Source organism: Apis mellifera, linkage group LG2 (assembly GCF_003254395.2).
Source record: "Apis mellifera strain DH4 linkage group LG2, Amel_HAv3.1, whole genome shotgun sequence".
In the NCBI taxonomy this organism is placed as follows: Eukaryota; Metazoa; Arthropoda; class Insecta; order Hymenoptera; family Apidae; genus Apis; species Apis mellifera.
Genome location: NC_037639.1, coordinates 14797041 through 14819246, shown reverse-complemented (window position 1 = coordinate 14819246; position 22206 = coordinate 14797041). Strand labels below are relative to the sequence as shown.

The window sequence follows — 22206 nt, the reverse complement described above, 5'->3', positions numbered from 1 at the left end:
TTATTAATTATTATCATCATCATCATCATTATTATTATTATTATTATTATTTTATTTTATTTTTATTACTATTAATATTATCATGAAAAAATTTAAAAACGTAGGTATAGTGTAATATTTGGGGAAAAAGCGAGAAAGGGATTCACACATGCGTTATATACAATTAAATATGGGCTATACCTGTGCACGATAAATCCGAGAAAAGAGATACAACTGAGATACACGTACACGTACATACCAAAACTACGTGACTATGCCAGTGCTGTATCATAGTAAAACTGTAAATGTAAAACTTTTCCTCCCTTTTTTTTCTTCGATACCTATTTAAAAAAAAAGACTAGTTGGTAATGAATGATGCGTGAAGGTGTAATAACTTCGAAAGTCCGTAACATCGGATATTTTTTAAATACACGGTGTACAATGTAGCTATCATGTAATAATCAAGCTATCGACCGATTTAGCCGTTAATGAGAGTTACTAATGACACACGCAACCAATGTGCGGTTCATAACTAACGCATGAAACGTGAAACGTGACGTTTTTTTCCGTCGATAAAAGCGCGCGGCCCGATTCGAAATAAAACCGGAAAAAATTATGACCCGTTTGAGAGAACCCGTTTATCACTTTTTAAATATATTTGTCACGTTCCAATATACTTATGATCAAACATTATGGCATCTTACATCTATCTATACAACTTACTTACTTATTATACGTCGTTACTTATCTATCTACGCCTTTTGAATACGTTGGAAAAGAAAAAGAAAGGGAAAATTATTTTATAAAAACGAACGGAAGAATTTATGAGATATATTGGGAGGGAGTGAGAAAATTTAATGAGAGAGAGAAAAAAAAATCATTTTAAATAACAATGATTGATCTCGTTTCATTATTTAATTAAGATGAAAATTTGAAAAATCGTTGTTTCTTTGTTATTTTAAGTTTTATTCAAATTTGTTTACACGAATTGTCAACACATGCTTGAGACATTCCTTTGTTGTACATCCTTTTTCTTATCCTTTTTTTTCCTTCTGTCTTCTTATTTTTTTTTTTTCTTTTCTTTTCTTTCTTTTATGTATATATATATATATTTATATATATAAATATATATTTATATATATATAAATCAATTTTATAAAAGGAACACACAAATTTCGTATTTATATCAACATCTTTATATAACATTTACATAAAGAAAAGAAAGAAAAATTGAACGTAATTCCGAATTATGTAGTTTCGAATTGAATCGAGCGGGTCAATTGTAGAAATCGGTTGAAAAACGAATCGTAGATAAATTTGATGTATTTAAACTATTTCTAAAAAAAAAAAAAAAAAGTGAGTTAAAACGAGAAAAAGAAAAGAATTAGGCAGAATAATTGAAAATGGGGGAGAGAGAGAGAGAGAAAAAAAAAAGAGCAAAAAGATGAAATGAACGGATGATAATTGACTATAGATTTAAATAAATTAATTTTATTAATAAAATAGTGAAAAGGAGAGTATAATTGTAACGACGAAAACCCAAAAGTATTTGGCTTAGTATGGCTGTGTTTAGGGCAGTGTTGTAAATCTGAAAGTGGTATATACCTTTTTTTGGTAGATAAACTCTTTAAGTGCGGACGTTTGAACGCTGTAGCGTACCAACCCGACGATCGCGACACTGTTGCAACAAATTTTACAATTTTATTTTTTCGAGCGGTTTCTTTAATTATAATAATAATGACTGATAATAATAAAAAAAGAAAAAAAAACGGCACAATTCTAAGAAATTCTGAAAATTCGTTTGTGAGCGAATTGTTGAGAAAAAAAAATAAATTGAAAGAAAAACGTGGTGCTCTCTTTCTAGAATTAGTTCGACGACATGATAACACGTGTGTAAAAAAAAGATGGATCATAAATGTTCTCAAACGTCGAGGAAGAGATGTCTCTCTGTAAATTTCGCAAACACTTGTTTCCGTAATAATTCGATAGAAAAAAGAAAGAAAGAAACCGGAAGCGGTTTAATAAAACGTCGGATTTGTTGGTACGTCTCTGCGTTCATGACAATTTATTATTGTAATGAAAAAGCGAATGATACGATGCTCTATATATATATATATATATATATATATATATATATATAAATATATATATTACACGATTTGTTTTTTTATATATTATTATTATTATTAAACAATATAGATCGCGGTTACATTATTGATGAAGTAAATATTATTAATTATTATCGATAGATGATAAATGCAAACAAACAAAACTATTGAACATAATTATTACAATTACGCTATTATTATTATTATTATTATTATTATTATTATTATTATTATTATTATTATTATTATTATTATTATTATTATTATTATTATTATTATTATTATTATTATTATTATTATTATTATTGAAATACCGAGTACAGAGTATATATATATATACTACCTTTTATTATGACATTTCGTAATTAGCGAAAGTTGATTATCCGATTAAAAAAAAAATTAACGAGAGACACAAATGTAACAATTACAATCCCCGATCAAGGTGAAAAAGGAAAAAAGAAAAAACACGCCATTCTTCATCCCAGTTTTTTTTCTTTTCCCGGGAAAAAGTCTCGAGAGGGACGGAGAAGAAATTTTTCTCCCGACTCGGCCCTTCCCCCTCCACTCCTTCCTCCTCCCCTCCCTCTCCCGTCCGAATCCAACTGATCCAACACTGCATCGGTCACGATATAAAAATGTACAATATTTAATGATGCGCTTTCCTTTTTTTTTATTATTTATTTTCTACGATGGTGAAATTCTCGTCGTTCACGCTGAACGAGGAACAAACGGATAGATGGAAAGAAAAGACACTGTCACCACTGTCGACCATTCAGATACACCATTTTTGTATCTACTGTTGTAAAGACCGTTCGCAGAGTGACTTAGGAAAAACTTTAGTTAACATCTTGTTTGCCCCCCCCCCCCCCGTTCGTGTTCCGCTATTCCTTTTGTAAAACGCGTTTTGTAAAATATATATATGTTCGGTTTAGATGTGTGAAAGTTAGCCCCCCCCCTCCCCCACGAGCCATTCGTAGAGGGAAAAGTGAATTTAGGTTTTTGCTACAGTTTTATACTCTTGGACGTCAAAAAAAAAAAAGACTTCGTTTTTCTCTTAACAATTTGTAACGTAGATAAGGATACTGTATGTTGATGTTCATGAATATTTAACCGAATATTGTTATATTATTATTAAAAAAGAAGTTTTAAAAATACATTCCATTTTTATTTTTCTCTCAGCTCAGGTTCTGTATGTACATACACGTGTATCGAAAGACCAAGACATCCTTTTTTTAACAAAATGTTTCTTATTATATATAATATTTATATATATATATAAATATATAATATCGCGTAAAGTAATAAGGAAAAAGAAAAAAAAAAAGAAAAGAAAAAAAAAAACGAATTATTTTTATCTTATTATCTCTCGGACAGAACAGATCATTTTACACATCCCTTTACACATCGAAATACCTACTTGTTGATTCTCTGTCATTGCGCGTGTATTCCTTAATAAAAAAGTATACATATACTTCGATATTCACAATCCGAAGAACTAAAGTTTTTCTGTTAACTCTGTTACATTGGCGCCTCTACTTACTCTCTACGCTTGCTGTTTATCTCCTCCCCTCTCCCGAAAAAAAACTATTAGTATTAAATAATCATTTCTACTGTTTGTATATTATTTATTTAGAATTATTCGTTTCTCAGCACGAATGTACACGTGATCGTCTCTTTCTGACTTTTTTCGAAATCGAAATATTTTCTCACGTATATTACATATATATATATATATACATATATATGTATATACATATATATACATATATATATATATTTCGTACGATACTTGTACGTGAAATTCTATAAACAAGATCTAGCGTGTTCAAAACGCATGTGTACCCTTGTCTCGACCTGTCTCGACAAGTTGTACGGATTCTCAATTAAAGAAGGACACACATACACACAAAATATATATATATATATATTTTAGTTCCATCTATGGCGGAAAAACAAAAGAAAGCGAGAACCAAAGTACAGATCGATCTGGCTTCCGTCGAAGAAATCTTGCTTTCGAAAATTCTCATAGATTTATAGTTATTTCGACTAAAATGGGACTAAAATATGGAACGAACGCAGCGCGTCTTTCCTTCTGTTTCTCATCCTTCTATTTATTCTTCGTTGCGTTCGCCTCGAATCTCCTTTCCTTAGGCGTAAGGACTAATCACTTATCTGATTCAGCGCATAATGTAACAACGTAAACGAAACTGGCACGTAAGAGTTATACATATATGTGTATATATTTATACATACGTACCATTAACACAATATGATAAATCTGACGAAATAAAGTTTACGTATACTTATTTGAATACTGGAAATTGTACCTGTATGATCTCGATACCTTTCTCGCGGTCGTTTCTCACATTATTATTTCGAGTTCGAGTTTCTGTCGCGACCCAATGTTCACGTTCCAATGTCATTTTTATTTATATGAAATGTCATTCGTTTCGTTGCCCTTCATGTACACGTATCTATTATTAATGTATATTTTTCGCAAATATTTTATAATTGTTGACGAGGATTCGTCGATACTCTATATCGATCGAGCAATGAATTTTCACGTTAATTCCGTGGAGGATTTTCGTTTCTTTCGTTGACCGAAGTCCGAAGCGATTGTTGCCCGCCGGTTCTTCCGCCTTATCTGTCTTTTTCACAGCGACGAATCCTTGTTGAACGATATCGTTGGACGGATAACAAAAGAAGGAAGTTCAGAGTCCCCCATTCAAATCTATATATACATATATACATATATATATATATATATATTATGTTTATACAATATATTTATATTATTGCACACATACGTTCTATATACATATTGTACACACATATACAGACACACGGTACGCGTGTAACAATATTATTATTACAGAATATTATTATGGAGAGATCGTGTCTCCGTCGATGAAGAAAGCTCAATGTATAGAGGTATATAGAGTATTATAACGAATAGCGAGCTGTGAGAAGTTTTCTAACTAGGTGTTAATACAGACGTATGCTTCTTAAACTCGCGCTCGTATCGTCTGTGACGATCGGCGCGATGTGAAACATTTCGAGTACGCTAACCGGAGCAATATTCGTCCAGTCGAATAGATTTAATAAAACGAAACTCTAAATAACAAATTCCAACTGTACACGAGTCTCCGTTTTATACCGTACTTACATGTCAAATAAATGTACTTGTCTGTAAAATGTAATCGCGACTCCTTTTGTACTGTATTGACGCGACTTTGATAGTGAAGCATTCCATGTAAACGTATTTGTTATATTTATGTAGAACAAACTCTGATTTACGCTATTCGTTTTCAACTTTATACGATCCCTTATGTATATACATATATATATATACATATGCATATACATATATGTATATATATATCTATATAATAATATATACATATATGTATATATATATGTATGTACATATATATAATGTTTCGTTTCGACAGCTGGTTTGCGACACCGATTTTACCATCGCGACGGAATTGTATAGAAAAAAAAATATTTAATAAACGATTTATGGATTATTCGACTTTGGATTGTCTTCATAGAACGCAATCCCTCTTAAGGAATATTGTTAATTAGAAACGAAGGCTAGGTTTAAATATCGATCGGCCTCTACCGCGTTAAGCATTGAATTGCAAATTAGCTGAGCGATATCCCTCTCTTTGTCCATTCTTCAGTTATCTATATCTATTAACCACGGTAATTGCTTAGAGTTGTCGAGTTTCGAGTCTCAAATAGATGTCGATGTACAATTAAATATGACAAAATGAAAATTTGTTTTATCGCACGTTACAATTGCATGCTTGTAACAATTTATGTTAACAATATGTAAATAACGTTTTGTTAATATAGACATTAATATTAAAGCGCGATAATTCGCAATTCGAAGCCGCGAATCGATCGAAATTTCTAGATTCCAGAATGATTTCACTGTAATCTGAATATGGATCGCAAATAATAGTTTGAATAATAGAAAGCATTAGAATACATTTTTGGAATACAGTTTGAAACAAGATAAGAAAATCTTTGTTTTTTGTATATATACATATTTATTAAATTATTATATATAATTATATATTGCAGTTATAATTTTATCATTTATTTAAGCATAAAAATTATGTGTATTAAGAGACGAAATGATATTTAATACTGATCTTAAAATTTCTTCGCGAATTCCTTTGTTCTCTTTGTTGAATTAGACTGACAACTTTCAACTCGAACGCAATGCTGCGCCATTTATTCAGGTCACGAGACGATGATGCGTCATATAGATCTGTTAATCAAATGAATCCAAACAAATTTTCATAATACGAGCAACAATTTGATTTTCAGAATGATTCAAAATTCGATATATAGATTGAAGGATATGATTTTATATAACAGATATATATGTATACAGAAAAGCGTGTGTCATCGATGATGTTTGATACGGTTTGGCATGCGTGGCCAAGATGGTGGTGGTAATGGAGGCACGACGACGATAGTTAGACTTCTCTGTATATCATCGTCTCGCTTCGGTGTTCCTCTTTAATTCTTCTATAACTCCTCAGAGGGTGTTTATCGTTGATGATGTACGTTAGTAGTGGAATGCTATTGATGTGTTAGTCGTGCATCATCGAAGAGAGATCGCTAGATGGTCGGTATATCTGTGAGATCGCTGCTGTGCCGTCCGAAAATAGATAAATGAACGACGAGCGTGCCATCCTTGTTGTCGGTGGTTCCACGCACTCTGTAACAATGCACAATTATTAAAAGTTTATAACCAACGCCGGATAGGAATGGAGGTACTCAAAACCAGTCAAGAGATTGTTCATGAAGGGTGGCTCATTAAATCGCCACCTACCAAACTTTGGCGAGCGGTTAGTATTTTATAAAATAATAATAAATTTGAAATTTTATTTTTCTCATAAATTTTTTTTTTGTTTACATATTCAAATACTTGTCAAACCATTATGTTTGTACTGGTTCATCAAACTCTTTAGCATCTAACCTCGTACGTTGAAAAATGTTTCATAAGTGTGGAATGTTGTGATATTTTTATCCAAGAATGCTAACGTTGTAAATAGTTTTTCAATTATATTTAACGCAAACAATTTTATATGATATATATATATATATATAAATATATATGTATAATGGTTAAATTTAAATGGCAATTTAAATATATGAAATATATCAATCCTCTTAAAATAAATTAAATAATTTATATAATATTGTTGTTTATATTTTCAGCGATGGAGGAAAAGATGGTTTGCTCTTCGACACAGTGGAGAATTACCTGGGCAATATTTTTTAGAATATTATACAGACAGACAATGTAGAAAACTAAAAGGCCGTATCGATCTTGATCAATGCGAACAGGTAGTTGTTTATTACAAAATATAAATTTAATAGATTTTATAATTTTATTTATATCTTAGAAATTACTTATATTTTCAAATAGGTAGATGCAGGCTTGAGATTTGAAAATCGAAAGCAAAAATATCAATATATGTTCAATGTTAAAACACCAAAAAGAACATATTATTTAGTGGCAGAAAGTGAAGCTGATATGAACAAGTGGGTAGATGCTGTATGTCAAGTTTGTGGTTTAAAGGCATACACTCAAGATGAGGAACAGCAATGCCAAAGTATATATTATAATTATATATTATAATATATATATAATATACAAATATATATATTATAATAATAATAACATTTATTTAATTATTTAATGAATTAATGATAGAATAAAAAATAAATAAAATATTAAAAATTTAATATAAACAAAATTTTATATGATTATAATTTTTTTACAGTGTTCCAGTTTGAAACGCAAGAGTCTCCACCAATTTCACCCACAAGCACTATCTCTGGTCCTTATATACCTATTAGTGAATGTATTTCTGGTCGACGAACATTAAACGATACAAGTTCTCTCAATTCAGCTTTGGGACAAGGACCTGAACATTATGATGCCCCAAGACGATTAGTACCTTCTCCTCCTAGATCTCCTACAACAACTGATGCGGAAAGTGTCTTCACTGATGATGAATGGACAGCTCCAGTGCCTAGCGTGAACTGGGAGACTTTTCCTTCCACAGGTATAATATCAAATATATACTTCTTATTGAAGTTGTCAAATAGAATAACATTAATTTCTTTATAATAGGTGAATCCAAACAATCTGGATCGAGTGATGCCGAAATTGGTTCTTGGAGTGTTCGAAAACGATTCGGAAAATTGAGAATTGTAGATTCTACTTTACCACTTTCTGTAGAAAAGTTACCAGCACCTCCTAGACCACCAAAACCTCCTCATATGTTACCTGAAAATCCTGGACACAACTATTTAAATTTAGATGGTGCTACAGAAAGCTCAAAACCCACAACTCCAGCAACTCCTGCGCCATCAACACCTGCAACTGCAATTGTAACGGACGAATCGTACGATTTTCCAAGATCTCATCAACCAGGAGCACCCGAGCCAAACACAATAGATAAACATTTTTATTCTAATGCTGCTCCAAGCAATATTGAAGATACACGCGTATTCCGTTATGATTTTCAAGAAGAGGAACCATCAAGTCCACGTTCTGAAAGTTCAACAACTGCTACGTATTCAAATTTACCAAGCCCACTTGTTCGAGATAATTCAACTTCCGTACCGACAACAATGGCACCACCACCACCAGTCGTCTATAGGGAATTAAAGCCAGGAAGAAAAACTAGTGATTCTACATCAGTTATTAGCAATGAACCTTCTCCAGGTCCGATAGCATCAGTTTTAGAAATGAGTTCTGCCGAACATTCTCCTGCCGAACCACCAAGTATCAATAGAAAGCTTAAACCTCCATTGAATAAATCTCCTGTAGAAGGTAGAAATATTTGCATCTTTTTTTCATGCTCCAACTATTACGTTTAAATAGAAGAATATAAAATCATTTATATTGTAGGACCTTTGCAATTAGCTTCTCCACCTGGAAGAGGAAGAATTAGAGCGGCTCCTAGTCCTACACCTCCAATTCATGTTCATCCAAATCGACATTTATCGACATCGGATGAAGATAATAATGCTTTCGATGACAAAGAAGAGGTATATAAAAATCTATTTTATATTATACTATTTTATATTGATATTATTTACTTAATATCAATTTATGTGTATATGTGTGTATATATGTATGTATGTGTATATATAAAATTATATTTTGATATAATTTATTCTTCAGATATACTACTATCAAGAGCAAAACACGTTTATTCCTGCTTCAAATCGAAGCCTTGTTGTTTTGCAATATCTAGATCTCGATTTAGAAGCAACGGAAAACTTTACTTCTTCAAGTTTACCGCCAACTCAATCTCCTCCAAATACAACAGTATATAAAACGGTGGATTTCTTGAAAACCGAAGCTTTTAATCGTACTCGTCAACGAGTTGAAGAAGAGAGGAAGCAATGTACCGATGAACTGGCATAGTTTTTAGAATTTTATTTTTTAAATGTTTTAGAAAAGAAAAAAAAGAGAAACGCAACATTTTTTAAATTGTATATAATATATATTGTTATTATTTAGTAGCACTTTTCGATATTATAAAACTGCGATTCCTATTCCCGCAGTAATAGTGACTTTTCAAGTGCTTTTTAAATTTTTATGTTTGTTATCGAATCGAAGATTGAAATCTTCATTATTGATGATATATAATAGTTGGAAACCGAAAAGAGCAATATTCAATGGACCAAAAATGTTAAAGTTAAGAAAAAACAATGAAAAGATAAAAAAAAGAAAGAGCAGTTTGACGCGAGACTTGTATTAGAATTTGTTAAAGAATTTTTTAATTTGAAAAAAAAAGTATTATTATATTAGGGCTAAACTGTTTTTACACATGTCTGAAGAAAGGCATTTTTAGACTATTTTTACGCAACGAATTACGAATGTACGAAATTGCTAAAAATTTTAGATATCCTAATTTTAAGTATTAAACAAATAATATGTAATATATTTTCAAAGTGCCTGTTGTTTTTTCTTGCTAGAGCGATAAGTTTTTTTGTTATTGCATGAAATATCATATTTATGGTTACAGATATGATGAATATATAAAAGTTGTTTTGCAACTATTTTTTAAGCAATAATATGCTGAAAATTTATATTCTTTTTCAATATTTTTTAAATGGATTTATTTTTAAGTCTAATTTTTACAATTATTAACAGTGTACTCATTGTACCTGCACAAATTTATAATGCGTGATAGTAGAAATCCTGGCCATAAAATTACAATGCAAAAAAGACACATATTTTTTAACAGCTATCGAAGCACAGACTATATGTAACTATATGTAACAATTATATACATATATGTATTAAAAATAATACGTAAAAGTATATTTTATTTATAAAAAAAAAAATACATATATGTTTTACTTTTATAATCATCGTATTGTAATTTTTATACCAATGAAATTTTTATATTACGAAACAGTTGTTTGGTCTTGTATGATTAATGTTTATCGGGACTTTAAGATTTTTGGTGAAAAAATGAAAAATGAATAGTGCATATTTAGAACGTAATTATTTATATAATAATTTTTGAACAAGTACAAAAGATTTTAAAATAACAAATAATATTTTTCTTCTAAATTCGAAGATTTAATTTTAAAATTATATCAATGTATGTTATTTATATTAATACATGACTGCATGATTCAATATCATCAAAAAGAAAAATGTATTGGTAACATATTTTTATTTTTCTTTATAAAAAAAATATAATGTCTAACCGTACAATGTCTAAATAACTTTATAACAATTAATGGCGGTTAGCAGAATTTAATTATAACGCAACGAAAATTATCGCATATTCATACGATTAAATTAAAATGTTTTTCTATAAATAACCGTCGAGTGCTGCAATTATAAATATTTTTCAATTTTGTTTATGAATATAATAATGCAATGTCAAAACAATATGGTATAATAATGCACAAAAAAGAACAATCTGCAAATGTGTTGGAAAAAAGTATAAAAAGATTGTAAAACGAAGGAAACGTTTGGTACTTGTTTTTACTAATCATTTTCATTTGCAGTTATGCAGAATGTTTATCGATAATATTAACAGTTAACAATCATTTATGATTCAATAGCGGCATTTATTCGAAACACGAATTGCAAGTTGTCGATGATGATATTTATTGATAAAAACAAAGACGATTTTGCATATTTTGCGCTATAGTATCGTTAGTCGATAAAATACGCTGTTATATCGACTCGACGCAGGAAAGTCATTAAAACATTCTCGCATACACTGCTAGGTTATTGGCCCGGTTGGTGGTTGGTGGGACTGATGGAAAACAGAGCCTCATTCGCTCGCTAACCGTCGAGCGTGCGTTAGTTTTGTTTGTTTCGGGCTCGACGTGCATATTGTTTTTCTGCGTCGTGGAACAAAATTGTACCGTGTAATATCAAAGGCTTTATATATCGCGGCAAATAATATTCGTGGGGATGTTTTTTTCCTTTTGTGTTGAATCTGTGAAGTATTGAATGTTGTGTTTTATTCTTCTAACCGTTTTACCGAAAAGTGCGCTTTGCGACTTTGTGCGACCGGCCTTGTTTTACTTTTGGAACTGAGGCAAACTGGAAGGTTCTGAAAACGATCGTAGCAGCATTTCGAGCTTTATTTCCAAAGTAAGTACTCAGTATTGTATATGTTGAAACGTGTATTACGATGCGAATTCCACGTGATGATGTATTACCACTTGTTGGCTACGAAAATGTCTATTGATTAACGTCGATTGAATTTTAACGTCAAATGTCATTTTTTTCTCATCGTGAAATCTAAACGTATGATAGCGAGTATAATTCTACCAAAAATAAAATATATATTTATTTATTTTTAAATTATTTTGCGAAAGAACGATATTTCAAAAACGTTTGATCGAAATATGAATAAATAAATTTTTTAATCAAATAGAGATAGCTTAGATAACTATCAGTTAAATTTCTTAGTTAGATTTCTTTTCGAGCAAAGAATAAATTCAAACCGAGTCGTAGCTATACGTACGATATATACCGCCTTTCTCACCCACTTGTGGATTTTCGAACTATATAAATATATAACCAACGAAACGATTCGTTCCTTATCCTTTTTTTCGTTGCACGTTCATCACGAACATTTAAAAAAATACATATTAATATCGACTTTTTCCGTATCTATCATAATTTCACTAGAATTGGAAAAATCGTTGAATCAATCAAGAAAGATTAAATTTAGATCCTCGTTCGATATCGCGGCCATTTTATTGTCATTCTATCATTTCCATATTATTACAAGATTAACGAAAACTCGTACAATTAGTTTCTCGAGTAAATTTTAATTTCATCATTCAGGCTAACAATGTTTATCGTTTCCCTCGTGCATGCAATGCCAGTTTGTTATGCATCCAACATTGTTGTTGCGTTATTGGCGGTTATTGCGAAGCGCATCGGAATAAGTGAGAAATTCTCATGCACAATAACGATCATTATCGGTAACGTTCTTCGGCGGAGCGTAATACAACGCGTGCATTCTTTCTTCGACTTTCGTAAAACCTTTCTAATGAAAAAAATCGAACTTGGATTTAGTTTTCAATGAACGATCCCGATTCTCCTCTTACATCATTCGGACATTCTTTTTTGTCCAAACGAGCGGCCTGTTCGATTATTTCGAAATAGACGAAGATAAAAGCTTTCTTTGATCCGTGTAATTAAAGATCCAACAGCCTTCTCTCGTGGAATGTTCTTTGAACACTCGGTCGATCGAAAAACGAAAATGCATCGAAGAAATCTCCGAAAATAGATGCAGATATCCCGCCGCTTTGAATCCCATAATAGTTCGATAATTCTCAACGCCGTTCGAAAAGAGAAAGAAGCCTATCTACCCTTCTTCGATATCGGTTTTCTTTTGACGGATCGTGGCCGGGCGCCTTGTTATCTTGATATCTCGCGCGGCAGGGGGGAGGGGGGAGGGGGGAGGGGCTTCTTTTGTCAAGGGGATACAAAGTTCGGAGTTTTCCTCCTATTTCTTACGAATAAACTACGCGTTATTCTTCGCTTCCTTACCGATGCGCCGCCATTGGAGGACTGGAATAGAAATTGAAAAAGAGTCCAACAAAGAGTCTCGGACTTCATTGAAAGCTCAACGTATCTTTTTATCACTACTTTTTTCATCATTCAATTTTTCTCGAAAAGATAATTATCGAAAATAGTTTTAAAGTGAATCGATCGGTTTTCTTCACTCGGTTCTTCGAAATCGGAAGTTTTTCCTCCGCATTCCAACCAGCTCTTTCTTCGCGTTTTCCTTAGGACCGGTTTATGCGTGTCCTTACAGGTACACGTAAAAAAAAACTCACGCCCACGCTTCGCAGCCGCTACAATAATCCATCTTTCGAATCCCCGAAACGGGGATTTCCATCGTCCGTTGTTCAAGAATCGAGGCCTGTCGCTGTCGCTAAAAATATTTGTTTTGTCACCGGACAATGATGAGATGCGCACGTTCACCGTTCCTTCGATGTCTCCTTTCGATTCCTCGATTTCTCCGCGGAGGAAAAAAAAAAATTGCGGAATGCCACGTGTCCCGTGGCTATTGAAAAACTAGCCGTGGACCAATGATGGTGGCAAGCACGTAACCACTTACGTGTGTAACTAAAGCCCACAATTAACAGGACAATTAAGCGTAGTTATAACCGGCGTTGGATTATTGCATTCGTACTTGGCCCATTCGTCCATACTGTAATTCGCTGGATCAACACGTATGCGTTAGCATACTCGTAAAATTTCCAACTGTTATGCAATCGTGTTCGTCTCCTCTGCGCGTGTATTGTGTGTGTATAATTTTTCTTTTTTTCTTCTCTCTTCAAAATCTCTCTTTTTTTCTTTTTTTTTTCGAAACAGGAAGTTAGATCGGCATTGAAAGCCGTTCGGTGGAAAAAAAAAAGAAAAAAAGGAAAAAGAACGAAAGACCTTCCGGAACGGCGTGTTACGTTCTCGATTGCACGCGGCTTCCTTCTCTTGCGCGGGGACACGTAACGCCACTTTGCAATTAGACTCAATTGCGAACGGATTAAACGACGCTCGTCTTTGCGGTTAAAGCAGAAATTAGATTCCCATCTCGTTTCGAGTTCGCGCTCGAACAATGAATTTGCACAATTCCCCGAGTTAACACCTTCCCCCTGTTTTTCACGGAGATATACCGATTATACATCACGCGTTAACCGTTGCTGGCCGCTGCAACAGGCAGGAAACGCGCCCGAGTTTAATCCCGGCTTCGAGTCACGCCATCGAAGAATTTCCTTTTTAGAGAAAGAAAAATATTTCTTCTCCCAAAAACTTTCATTATATTCTATTATTTTACTGTAGTTCGTTGATTAAAAGAAAGAAAGAACGGGCGACCGAGAGATGAGAACCACTGATCCGAATTCGAATATTGGTGGAGTTTCGGTGAGTGAATTTTACGCTGTTAATGTGGCACGCCTACCATAATTGGTCGAAGCGACGCGAGCGCCGCGTATATCTCGGTGGTATTCCGCGTAAAGAGCTAATTATCTATCCTTGCGCGTTCGAAAAGAAAAGTTGTTGGGAGGTGACTCGTTGGTTTGATATGGATTATTAAATTAATTCGGGAGCAGGAATCGGTTGCGCGGTCTCGTTGTTCCGTTTTTCGTTTCCGGCAGGCGTGTCCCCATGAGCTTGATATTACGCGAGGAGAAACGGTTTATTGCGTTAGACAGGAAACCGAGGGAAGAGTTATATCGAGTATATACGACCTGGTTTAGGCGTGCCCTACAGGCGCCTCGGACGGAGAGAAAGAGAGTGAAAGAAACGCTTTGAAATGTCAGGGACTGATGTCTGGGGGGGAAAAGATAGATAGGTTGTAACAAAACCATTGATTATCGCGTTTACTTGCTTGGAATTCAGAGAGTTTTTTTTCATCGCAATTATTATTTAAGCAACAAGTTTTTATCCAACAATTATTTCGCGGCAAGATATTATAATATATATTTTTAACTTCAAGGTAACGCGCGCGCGCATGCGCGCGGGAACAAAGGGAAATTTAATTGGAAAAACTATGGATCTTAGGTTTCTTTAATAGAGGTAACGTTACTAATATATCGAATGCTATCCAGAGTAGTGTTATACAACACAATCTTCATTGTGTAATATCGTCGAGTATCGAGTAACCGATGACATCTAGCTGCATCAGTCTTTAATATCAAAAAAAAAAAAAAAAAGAAAAATCACTCAATGACCACTCGTTCCTGAGAAATTAAACACGTTTGACACTCGACAAATGTCAAGTACGGATGTCAAATGCGAGCGAGTATTGTTGTAATTGTTATTATTAATACCGTTTAATGGGAGTAGAGAAGAAATCCCGATATGATATAAATGCTTTCCAATTTAAAAATGGCCTATTTTGAGGGATTAATACGGTACATTTTTATACACACCGAAGCCAGGTAGATTAGACACTTTAACGACTTCTACGACAAAGACAATTACATTAATCGCCCAGAATTCAACGCACGTGGCGCTACAACTTTTCCCTTAATACCTCCTTAAAGCCTGATAAATTATCCAAAACTTTTAAAAATTACGATCCACATCCTTTTCTCCTCTTCCCCCGTCTTGCGCTTTGACCTGAATCACGTGATTCGATCGGCCCATTTAACGCCTTTATCCAAAGATCGTTGAAAAGAATGTTGGAAGGGATGAACGAATCGTAAAGTGAAATTTATTTCGTCAAAAGTAAGGATAAAATTTCACGGCGGATCAACGTTACCTGCGTGCTAGGTTCAGTCGTTCAAATGTTTGCGGAGACAGAGACAATGGAGACAATGGGGAGGAGAAGGATCAAAAGGGACGTATGCCCTATTGAAAAATGAATCGTTGTCCGAGGCACAGGTAGCGGAGGTCGCCGCCGAGTTTCGAGTCTGGAGGCGACAAACGCCGCCTCGGACTTCGTTCCGGAATGCCGCTAATGATCGTGGCGCGCGCGTAGGTGTTTGCGAGGGTTTCGCTTCGCGGTGGAAAAACTTTGGTTGCTAGGCGTGAATTTTCGAAGATTCGGATCGAAGTCTCTGTGACAATATCTAAGAGCGCGAGCAAGATCGGTCAATTTTTTCACGTCTTCGAGCATAAAATTATTTAATTCTTTCGTTCGAACGAAACTCGTTGAAATGAAAATCGCGACGCGTGACGAAGCTAAATAATGCCGGCACGACCGTTGAAATTTCGAGATGGAACGAGAGGGGAAGAACATAAAACTTTCAGCTTGTGCTCGAGGAATTTAAAAAATGTTCGATACAATACACCGAATTCTGCCTATACGTGCACGCTCTCGGCAGTGTATGCGTGAGCATAATTGCCACCGCTTATCTATATTGTTTCTTAGAAACGAGCGTATCGCAACGAGCGGCCTCCAAAATATAAAAATTCGTTTCCTCCTAGACTATTACCTTTGGCAGTTCTTTCGTGAATTACGAAGGATGGATACCCTAAGGAACGATGCTCGATATTCGTCTTCAACTCGTTTCTATCGTCCAAAATTATTTTTACACCTCGATCTTTCGTTTCGCGAATGCGAAGGATACGCATGGATACTTTATCCGGATTGTGTTTCGTGTAACGTGTATTTTATTAATTGGCCCGAGCTCGATGTCGCCGAGTTATTTTACACTCGCGAACGATCGAATAACTCTACTTTATCCTACGAGATTCGTCCGCGTTTTCTTCGTCGCATTTATGAAACGAGTGGGTATAAAAATTTCGTCGAAATCAGTCCCGATTGTGAATCGCGATTCGAATTCTACTCGAACGTAGACGGAACGAAAGCGTCCACCGCGAATGTGACGAGAGAGTGAGACGTGTTACGAAATCGAGGCAGGCGAACGCGGAAGATGTTGTGCTCGGAGAAAAGGAAGAGCGCGACCGGTTCGCGTAGCTGGAGGCTGGAGGCAAAATAGAGCATGGAATTGGCGCGTGTCATCGAGCAGCAGATTCGAACGTTCGTCTCCGGGCGCGCAAGTTTTCTCGACTGATCGAAACTGGTTCGCGGATAGGAAGGTCTTTAACCTTGGCGTAACGTCGTCGGTTTAGGAAAGGAGGGAAAAAAAAAAGAAAAGAGAAAAGATGAAAAGCTGTCGCGGTTTCGCCAGCTTCTTCTTCTTCTTCATCATCATCATCATCATCGTCCTTTCTCGTCCGAGGCTCGGCTTTTACGGCCGCTCGTAAAACAATGTTCACGCGCTGCCGTGCCACTCGTCGATTCCGAATAACGCCTCGAATCGAGCGGTGCCGGGATAAATCCAACCTCTCGTCTCGGTTTTCCAGTTCGAGGAAACGAATTCGTTTCACGGTCGACCGACACCTTTCCAAGCGATTTTGTCACGAATTCGATTTCCGATTTTTCCTGGCGAACTCGAGTATCGAACAAACGGATTTTTCTCCCCCTCCCCCCTCTCCACTCCTGATGGTCTTCCAGTCGAAATTTCTCTTTCCTCGCCGTACCCTTCGTTCTATTTAGCCGTCGTGCCAGCGTTCGCGTGGTCTAGAAAGGTAGTTCCGAACGGGTCAATAGCCTAGAACGCGATTCCTCGCGGCTGGATGGATAGATGGAGGCATTCGCGATCGGAGAAAGTTTTCGAGCGAAGGATAATCGACCAAGGGTGCCCGGTGTCCAACGATAAATATCCAAATGATCGTTTCTATCTTCGTTTCTCTCTTTCTCTCGTTCCTCCATTCCTTTTCCTCCATCTTTCAATCTGAAACGATCGGAACCGTTTAACCGGCGATTCACAGCCGGCTGGTGGAAACGCAGAGCCGGGCGTAACAAAGCGTTTCTGGCCCAGTTTCCTCGGTTTCTGGTTCCGAGTGTCGAGCCACTCGGATTCCATTGAGCGGCTCCGTTACTTTCACGATGCTTCAATTGGTTTTGCTATTAATAGCGAATTCGCTCCGCGGGACAATAGGGCAACGGCGGAAAGTGGAATGGCCTGGTGACGAGCCGCCGCCAACAGGAGGACAGGATTATCGTCGATGTTGCAATACCGACGGAGAAGGAAGGGGTTGCCGACCGAAATCGCTCGTACGGTTTAACGCGAGCGATATTTGCGAGCCAATCGTGGTCGGTCTAAATGATAATGGAATACCTTTTTTCAAGCACGATCTTTGGATTCAATTACCAACTTTCGAAAGAGGCGGAGGAGACATCTGACGGATGGATAATTTTTAATTATCGTCTGGTTGAAGAATTATTGTGTGAGGGGGGAGAAAAACACTCGAATAAACCGCGTGAAATATTCCGCCACGCTTCCGCGATCCGTTCGTTACATGGTCACCGGGTAAGAGGATCGCGCGTTCGGGACACACAATAATGCGCTCGGTGGAACGCGCGCGAAATGTCGGCCCGAGTTTTCGCGAATTGGTACACGTCGGCCTCGTGTCGCTATCATCGGCTCGCCTCACGTTCGATCCACACGTACACGTTCCAGCCACCAATTGTATTTCATTAGCGGATTTCATTAGGCTAATTAGGGCCTCTCGTTACCGTAATTACGGTCGCGGAAACGCTTCGCGGAATCCAGAAAATCTATGTAGACATCCCCCTTCCCCGTTCGACGTTCCAATTTTTCTCTCCCTCCCTCCCTCTCTCCTTCCATTCTATCCACTCGCTTCCTTTTTTTTTTTTTTTTCGCGAGTCTTTTTCGTTGTCCACGGTTACCGACCTACTCAGATCTCGCGTCAATCTAAAAATTATCGTTACAACTTTTCCACCCGATTTTTGAAAGTTTGAAATATATACAGATCCAGAGATCGTAGTTGAATCATTTCGTTACGAATCTTATTATCTAGTTTGAAAAAGAAAAAGAAGAATTTTTCTTATTATTATATTATTGAAATTTATATTCTGCCATCATCTATTATTACTTTTCGAGTTTTTAACCTACAAAATCACTTTTATATATGAATAGATATATTGTCCAAAGAGTGTTTTCTCTCTCCAAAAAATAATCTTCGATCTGCCCAAAGTTCCTTCAGACCTTCAATGGAAGAATCATTGCTCTCCCCTCTCCTCTCTCGAAGGCTCGGATGAAAAATCGAGGATGGAGCGACGCGAGAGCGTTGTTGCGGCGCTCGGACGCGGTCGGAATTATTTAATTACCACCGGTGTATCGATTATCGGTATCCAGGGGCGGTTTTCAGCGCGCGTCCAGGTGGCGCAGGTGGCGGCCAGGTGCCGGAGACGCGGCAGGTTCGTTCCCTAACTCCCCCCTCCCTTCTTCTCCTTCTCCTCCGTGGCCATTTTTCGCTAGGGACAAACAGGCTGTAAAGATAAGAGAGATCCCTCGCATTCCTCGAGCCTCCAGTTTTAATTAATTAATCGACTCGATATTATCCGCGCGGATAATCGAGGAGGGAGGAGAACAGTTTGTTTAGTAGTTTTCGCTCCAAGGGGATCTCGATACACGATCTCGACGTCTTGTCTCCCGTTGTTTAGAAAGCGATTCGCGTATTTCTGCCCCCTCCCCTTCTCTCGAAAACGGCGTTGCCGTTTCTATCTAAATATCGTCCAATCGAAGCCAACCTCGTATCGCGGGATTCGAGATAATAACGTATTATTCCGTTGGAACGAGAGGAGAAGGGAAATGGGAGGAATATTGTCGGCTTGCGCCTATTCTTCTCTCTCTCTCTCTCTCCCTCTCTCTCTCTCCCCCTCTCTCTCTCTCTCTCTCTCTCTCTCTCTTTCTTTATCTCTGTAAAAGCGAAACGACGAAGGATTGTTCGAGTGGACGATTCGTAACAAAAGAGAGAGAAAGAGAGAGAGAGAGAGAGAGAGAGAAGGCATCTCGTCGAGAAGATGCATCGATGAGATCGCGATGCGCGATGCGCACCGGTGGCCCCGCTCGGCCACGCTCTGCTTGTCCTTGCAAACGTGACTCGTTACGACGAGCTGCCCCCTCCCCTCCTCTCTCTCTCTCTCTCATCTATCGACCCCGTGACGCATTTTTCTCCTTCCTTCCCTCCCCCGCTTTCGGTCACGATTGGAAAAGGATCCGTGTATCTCTGGTCTTATTGTATCGTTGTTTTTTTCTTTCTTGTATCCTGGAATTATTTCGCGAATAATTATTCGCGCGAATGGACGGGTCTCTGGATTCTGGAGAGAGCGTGTCCGTTAAATCGTTGTCGCGACGTTGTCCGTCGTCCCGCAAGCGTCGTCTCTTTCGCAATGTTCCCTTCGTTCGCGCGCGCGTTTAACGAGTTCGAACGTAATACCCTCGGTAACCGATACTTTCTTCTCGGGGAGACGAGAAGAAGGAACGAGTTGCTCGAGCGGCGGGTGTGTTTCGAAAGGAGAAAAAAAGAAAGAGAGGCAGGGAAAGGAACGTCGTAAACAGAGAGAGAAAAAGAGAGAGAGAATTTCTTCTCGTCGAACGGAAAAAAATACTCGTTCGATTACGAATTTACGCGTGTCTTTTTTCATTTTAAGCGACATCCGGTGTTACACTAACGGCGAGCCTGCAATTTGCCAAGCCTTAACCACCGGTGTGGAAAGTGGCACGTTCGGGGGAGGGGGGCTAGGATCCCCGAGCACCGGTGTGAATCTGGTACAAATATAAATATATCCTCTCTCTCTCTCTCTCGTTCTCTCGTTACGAATCGTCCACCCGTCAACGAAAAATTCCTTCAACGTTTCGCTTTTGCCGAGAGAGAGAGAGAGAGAGAGAGAGAGAGAGAGAGAGAGAGAGAGAGAGAGAGAGAGAGAGAGAGAGAAGACGAATTGGCACAAGTTTTTCCTGTCATTTTCTTCTTCTTCTTCTTCTTCTTGTTCTTCTTCTTCTTTTTCTTCTTTTTCTTTTTCTTCTTCTTCTTCTTCTTCTTCTTCTTCTTCTTCGAAAGAGAGAGAGAGAGAGACGAATTGGCACAAGTTTTTCCTGTCATTTTCTTCTTCTTCTTCTTCTTCTTCTTGTTCTTCTTCTTCTTCTTCTTCTTCTTCTTTTTCTTCTTCTTCTTCTTCTTCTTCTTCTTCGAGAGAGAGAGAGAGAGAGAGAAAGAGAGACGAATAGGCATAAATTTTTCCTGTCATTTTTCTTCTTCTTCTTCGAGAAAGAGAGAATGTGGGGAGGAGAGGATTCTCGTAACCCGAAACCGCCCACATCCTTTGAGAAAGGTTCACTTGAGGAGCGGTTGCTCTTTTGTTGAACCGTACACGCTTCTTCCGCACACGTTTCGACAAGTCGATCCGGAAACAAACGAGCACACTCTGGAAGAAGAAGAAGAAGATGGGAAGATGGGGGAGGAAAAGAGGGGAGGATGGAGATTTTCGACGCGCCACCGCGTGCAAGATCGCGTATCCGCGTACACATGTGCGAACTGGAGCACCAGCCTCCACGTCGATCACGATTCGCGGTTATCGAGGTGCACCGCAAATTCGATCTCGAGCGGGTATCGTTTTTCACGATAGGGAGAGCGAGAAGGGAGGAGGGAAGGGCGGTTGCGAAAGGGATAAATTGGACGAGGCGCGTTGACATCCTGTAACCGACACCTTTTCCCTCACGCACGCGAGATTTCCATCCTCCCGAGTCCAGAATTACGAATTACATATTCCGCGGTTGCGAATTTCATTTCACCGAAAAGCTTTCACCGAGAGGCTTTAACAGATCCCCTCGCGCTTTCTTTAAAAGCGTTCGCTACCGCGCCAACGAAGATCGCGTAAAAATCTTCTTTGGAACGGGAGAGCTTCTTCCGTCGATTACTAGCGAGAGAATAATCGTTTGCATGGTTAGGTTAGGCACGGGTCCTCGCTCGTCGCCTCCCCACTCTACGCGATCAATTCGAATTGTAACGAGTGCGAGCAACGAGTGGTATAACTGTTAAAATTTCTGCCCTAATTCGTGGAAGAATTGTGTCTTAGCGAGTCGTGTAGCGGACAACAATTTTTCGATCGACCTCAGCTCGAGCTTTAAATTGTTTTCACGTTCTGAATAATCCTTTCGATAAACCATTTTCGCATTACTTTCATAACGATTCAATAGTTTCATAATTACACGTAAGTATATAAATAAGTGAGCGTGCAAGTATTTTTTTTATTTTTCTTTC

General features: G+C 37.1%; 1 protein-coding gene across 4 annotated transcripts in view; it reads left to right on the top strand.

Annotated features, from left to right (window-relative positions):
* The first annotated feature begins 6267 nt into the window (after positions 1-6267).
* Positions 6268-22206, top strand: part of LOC726231 (GRB2-associated-binding protein 2) — a 62361-nt gene continuing 46422 nt past the window's right edge. For 2 of the 4 annotated variants that reach the window (XM_026438984.1, XM_026438983.1), the window contains exon 1: positions 11120-11757. Coding sequence is in view for 1 of the 4 variants with exons in the window: in XM_026438999.1 (XP_026294784.1) it covers positions 6875-6955; positions 7329-7457; positions 7540-7726; positions 7898-8182; positions 8251-8955; positions 9034-9173; positions 9310-9555 (1773 nt within the window). In the remaining 3 variants the exon portion in view is untranslated. Of the gene's footprint in view, positions 6956-7328; positions 7458-7539; positions 7727-7897; positions 8183-8250; positions 8956-9033; positions 9174-9309; positions 11758-22206 lie in introns of those variants that run through there. The other 2 variants (XM_026438999.1, XM_026438985.1) reach the window with 2 other exon arrangements.